This window comes from Fringilla coelebs (genome assembly GCF_963513975.1).
Source record: "Fringilla coelebs genome assembly, chromosome: 3".
Lineage (NCBI taxonomy): Eukaryota > Metazoa > Chordata > Aves > Passeriformes > Fringillidae > Fringilla > Fringilla coelebs.
The window spans coordinates 87519700-87524725 of record NC_140030.1 but is presented as its reverse complement, the minus strand read 5'-3'; the positions used below and the strand labels follow the sequence as shown (position 1 = coordinate 87524725).

The following is a 5026-nucleotide window of genomic DNA, read 5'->3' as shown; positions in this document are numbered from 1 at the left end:
GAAGGCGGCGGGGCCCGGCCGGCGGCACTTCCGGGGCGGTGCCGGAAGCGGCGGCGGCTGTGGAGGGGCCGCCATGGTGTGCGACAAGTGTGAGTACTGGGGTACAGGGGGCCCTGCCCGACCCGCTGGGCCTTGCCCTGCCCTGCCCTGCCCGCGGGAATCCACGGCTGCCCTGAGCGGAGCAGCAGCCGCGGGATCTGTGCTGCTTAGGGCAGGCCGTGGGTGACGGTTCCCGGCAGGCCCCTGTGTGAACTGTCGTTCTCCGCCTGTGGAGCGTATTAATGTGCATAGTTGAAATGATTCTGTCCTGTATCAGCAATAGCCTGAGCAGCAGGACCAGGGCAGTGATTGTCCCGCTGTACTCGGCACTGGTGAGGCCGTATCTCGGGTGCTGTGTTCAGTTCTGGGCCCCTCACTACAAAAAGGACACGGAGGTGGCGGAGTGGGTCCATAGAAGGGCAGCAGTGCTGGTGAAGGGTCTGGAGCACAAGGTTTGATGGGCAGCGGCCGAGGGTGTTGGGGTTGTTTAGTCTGGAGAGAAGGAGGCTCAGGGATGGCCTTATTGCCCTCTTCAATTCCCTGAAAGGAGGTTGTAGCCAGGTGGGGATCGGCCTCTTCTGCCAGGCAGCAAGCCACAGGACAAGAGGACATCTTAAACTGGGCCTGGGGATGTTTAGGTTGGACACTCAGAAGAATTTCTTCCTTGTCATGGAGATGACACATGGGAATGGGCTGCCCAGGAAGGTGGTGGAGTCACCGTCCCTGAAGGTGCTTCAGGAACTGCTGGACATGGCACTCGGTGCCAAGGTCCAATTACATGGTGGTGATCCATCACAGGTTGGACTCGATTAATTCAGAGGGTTTTTCCCACCTAATTGACTCTGCTTCTGAGCTTTTCTCTTTTGTATTGCTTCCTTATGTAGGTGAGAAGAAGCTTGGAACGGTGATCACTCCTGATACATGGAAAGATGGTGCAAGAAACACTACAGGTAACCTCAGCAAAGTTTAGCAGCTTGGTTTTGAGGTGTTATAAAGCCAGCTAGGTACCTGAGCTATGTTGCCAACTTAAGTCCAAAACTTGATGTTACTAATCAAGTTAAATATTAAGTCATGTACTTCACCTCCCATGCTGATTTAATGCTCTGGGAATTTATTTGTCCAGAACTCTTTGGTACTGAATTTGTCTGGTTTCATTTTCTGTTTTTTTTTCCTTCTTGCATGGGAGGAGTATTAAATACATAGAGTATTTAAATGCAGCATAAAGTGTTCTGTTACCCTGTCTCCTAATGCTGTGCTGAATATTTTATCTCTCTTTGTGACTTTATTTGCATATGTGTAAAAGTTGTAAATGAAGGCTTTTAAAGTATGCCTGAAATGGGGTTATTGATTTTTTTTTTTTTTTTAGAAAGCGGTGGTCGCAAATTAAATGAAAACAAGGCATTGACCTCAAAGAAGGCAAGGTTGGTACTTCACACTGATTTTGGCTAAGAACATCAGTTAGCAGACTAACTGAGGCCTGTTTTCTGCATAGCTGGGCAACTACTCCAAACTTGTCCAAAATACACTTCATAAATTAAAATTGCGGGGATTATGGTATTTGATTTGTTGGTAAAAATATGTCCATACATATTTCATGGGTGCTTTCTGCTCAGTCATAGAGTATTTTACTGCAGTTCTCACTGGAATTGCTGGGGTTTCATACTTTTGTAGGAAAGAAGCCAAGAATACCTATTTTCTGTGCTGATATTGCCAGGATAATCTCTTGAGCATTTGCTTCATGTCTGCAGGACTTTCTGTTTGCAAGGGGCAAAGATGCTGCTGGAAGGTGTTTAAGCTCAAAGTCATGTAGTATCTTAAGAGAAATAAACATTTTAAGTTCTACTTTCATGAAGTTGTTGTCTGTGATGGAAGAAATGTCTCTTAATGGGGAAAGTGGCAGCTTTTCTGCATATTTTGTGTAGCCTCTTAGAAATAATTCTTGTATGTCCCTTTTCTAAATTACAATTTCTGCTGGAGTTTCTGACTGCACCCTCTGGCTTAGACTTTTTAGGATGAGGCAGAAAAAAGACTTCATTTCAAGGAGTATAAATAAAGCACTTTTTCTTTTTCCCAGGTTTGATCCTTACGGAAAGAACAAATTTGCAATATGTCGGATTTGTAAGAGCTCTGTCCACCAGCCAGGGTCCCACTATTGTCAAGGATGTGCCTATAAAAAAGGTGAGTTTCACTGGGTGCCAAAATACCACAGTTTGGCTTGGAACAAGAGAGGAGGTACAGCACTTAAATTTGTATTTATGAAGAGAAAGTTAAGGTGAGATTTAATAGCTATCTTCAGCTACTGTTAGGCAGGCACAGGGAACATGGAGTCAGACTCTTAGGTACACAGTAATGGAATAAGAAATAATGTACATAGGTTAGAATGTAGAAAGTTTTAATTACATACAAGGAAAGCAATTTTTCAGTCTGGGAGTGATCTAATATTCTCGTAGCAGGTACCATCAGGGGCTGTGGAATCTTTAAAGCACTTATTCAGGGAATGGCTTGAACAGTCCTGAGCCAGGACTGTTCTTTCGTATCCAAGTTGGTTGTTTTGAGTGGGCAAGACTAGAGACTGAAGGAGATTCTTTTAAGCCGTTGCCATTCTGTAATTCTGCTTCTTTTAGAATGCTTCTGGTGTCTGAATCGGTACATTTGGAAACTTAATCTTGACAATTGCATAGAGAACTGTCATCTGACAAGTTTGATTCTCCTCAAAATCCCAGAAAACCCCAGGTGTTCTAAAACTCAGTTGCTTGTTGCAGTCCCTTTGCTGGTCCCTTCTCTCCCATTTTTATAATAGCTAAATCTAAAATTCCTGGATGGAAAAAAGCATCATGAAGTCAGTTACATGATTTAGTGCCAAAGAGTTCTTACAGCACATGAGGTGAACTGATTTTTAGGTGTAGAGCTACAGCTAAGCAGTAGTAAGCTTTGTTTATGAAATTAATTGTTCAATACATATGTGCTGTGTCGCTGAGTCAGTGGTTTAGCAGCCTGCTGTAGGAATGTTGCCTGATGGGTCCTCCCCAGAGGGCTGCCTGAACCCCATTCAGTAGAACCTTGTACTCTTTCTTAAATTTATATCTGGTTTAGGTGGGTTTCAGGATTTGATCTTTGTCTGTTTGTGTATCTTCCCAGGTTGAACCTGTTTTCTTCATAAAATTAAGAACTTTCTAAGGTTCTAGCTCTGACCATCAAAGATGTCATTAGGGCATAATTTTTGAAGCAAATGCAGTCATACAGCTCAGTGCTTCAGGTTTTGCATTTCTCTGAAATTGAGAGGCAATCTCAAGTTAATTAATCATCAGTTTCATCCTGAAGTCAATATTTAGTGGGCTGTATTTTGGTCTCCAGAGTAAATAATTTGTTATGTTCCCTGATGTTCTCTTCCCTAATGGACTGCTGGATATGTGTCCAGTCATGATGTCAGTATATCAAAGCACACAATTTGGGAAAGCAGCAGTAGGAGCCATTTTTTGTCTGCAGGTGAATGTTTCTGTAAATTGAGGTGTGGTCCTACCAGATAAAAGACTTAGCACCTTTCTGCTTTGAAAGGAAAGATTGAAACAACCCACCTCACTGCCCAACTTGTGTACATTTTGGTACACAAGTTGGGCAGTGAGGTCTTTTGACTTGACACTCTTACAGTTTAGGACAAAGTCCTTTGGGACATCAGTGTTCATCACTTCAACTCTCAAGTATTCTTGGTGTTCATTGTTTTTCACTCCTGCTCTATAAATACCTTAATTCCATGAAAACATGTTCTAAACTTTCTCAGTTCTCTGAAGCACCCCACCTGTGAGTGCCCCATTTAGCTGTCAGTTTGTTGGTGACTGTATTTTCTTAGTCCTGCTACTGTCTGTCCATCTCAGCCTTGTTTGTGTACAGGACTTAAAACAATTAACAATACACCATTTTTACCTTTTTCTCAGAAGTGAGCCTTTCCTGGCTCTCTTCAAGCATTCCTGCAAATTACAGAGGCTTCCAGCACTATTGTGAATGATAATGCTCTCAAAATATAGCTTATTTTCTTCAGTGAAAGGATTACACACACGCTGTGCATATTAATTTGTATTAGAAGTTACAATATTACTTCCAAGTTTGTAGTATCTATTGAGAACAGATAGATTGCTAATAAGAACTCATTTGAACAATTTCTTGAGAAAGATGCTTACAAAAACATAGTAACTGTTTTTTGAGAATATTTTAATAATTTTTAAATAATTTACACGCTTTGTGTGCTTATAGGCATCTGCTCAATGTGTGGCAAGAAGGTCTTGGATACGAAGAACTACAAGCAAACGTCTGTCTAATTGTGCTGACTAGTCTTTTTATGAACTTTACCTTCTGTGTCTTTGTACAGTAACTTTTCTCTAAAATGATTTGTGAATATTACTTTCTGGAAGATAGTACTTGGAATGAGAAGTAAAGACAGCCTGCTTGCCTAAAATGTACATAATATTTGATTGTTGTTTTAGCACTAATATTGACTGGTATTTAAAGGTAATGGCTTTCAGCAACTGTTAAAATTCAAAGGGAAGGAGAAGATCCAACTGGATGGGTTGAAACTAGATTACCATCAGAACAGAGATCTTTGAGATGAATACTTTTTTTTTTCCCTATCACAAGTCGTCTGCTTGTCTCATGGTAATGTTTTGTCGATGTATAAAATACGAACCTTTATCAACTCATTAAAGTATCTTCATTTAGTTGTATGCCTGTAAGTATTTATAATTATTCTCATCCCAAACTATTATGACCTTGCTCTTCAGATTTTAATGCAATTGTCCTGTTGTATTTTGTTTCTGCCTACAGTATGGTTGGTTAAATCACAAATTTTTAAGCTAGTGAAATCTGATGTGTTGCCCTGCCAGTTCTTTTTTGGCATTGTTGTGGTTTAGCCCCAGTCAGCAACCAAGCCCCACTGCTTCTCCCTCACTCCCCCACCATCAGGACTGGGGAGAGAATTAGAAGGGTAAAAGCCTGA

At 41.6% G+C, this 5026-nt stretch overlaps 1 protein-coding gene across 1 annotated transcript; it reads left to right on the top strand.

Moving 5' to 3' along the window:
- Positions 1-15: 15 nt before the first annotated feature.
- On the top strand, positions 16-4754 carry CRIPT (CXXC repeat containing interactor of PDZ3 domain). The gene is made up of 5 exons (XM_084203421.1): positions 16-89; positions 924-989; positions 1406-1460; positions 2114-2217; positions 4288-4754. Exons 1-5 carry the CDS (start codon positions 74-76, stop codon positions 4350-4352), a joined length of 306 nt encoding a protein of 101 aa, XP_084059547.1. The 5' UTR covers positions 16-73; the 3' UTR covers positions 4353-4754.
- Positions 4755-5026: the final 272 nt, after the last annotated feature.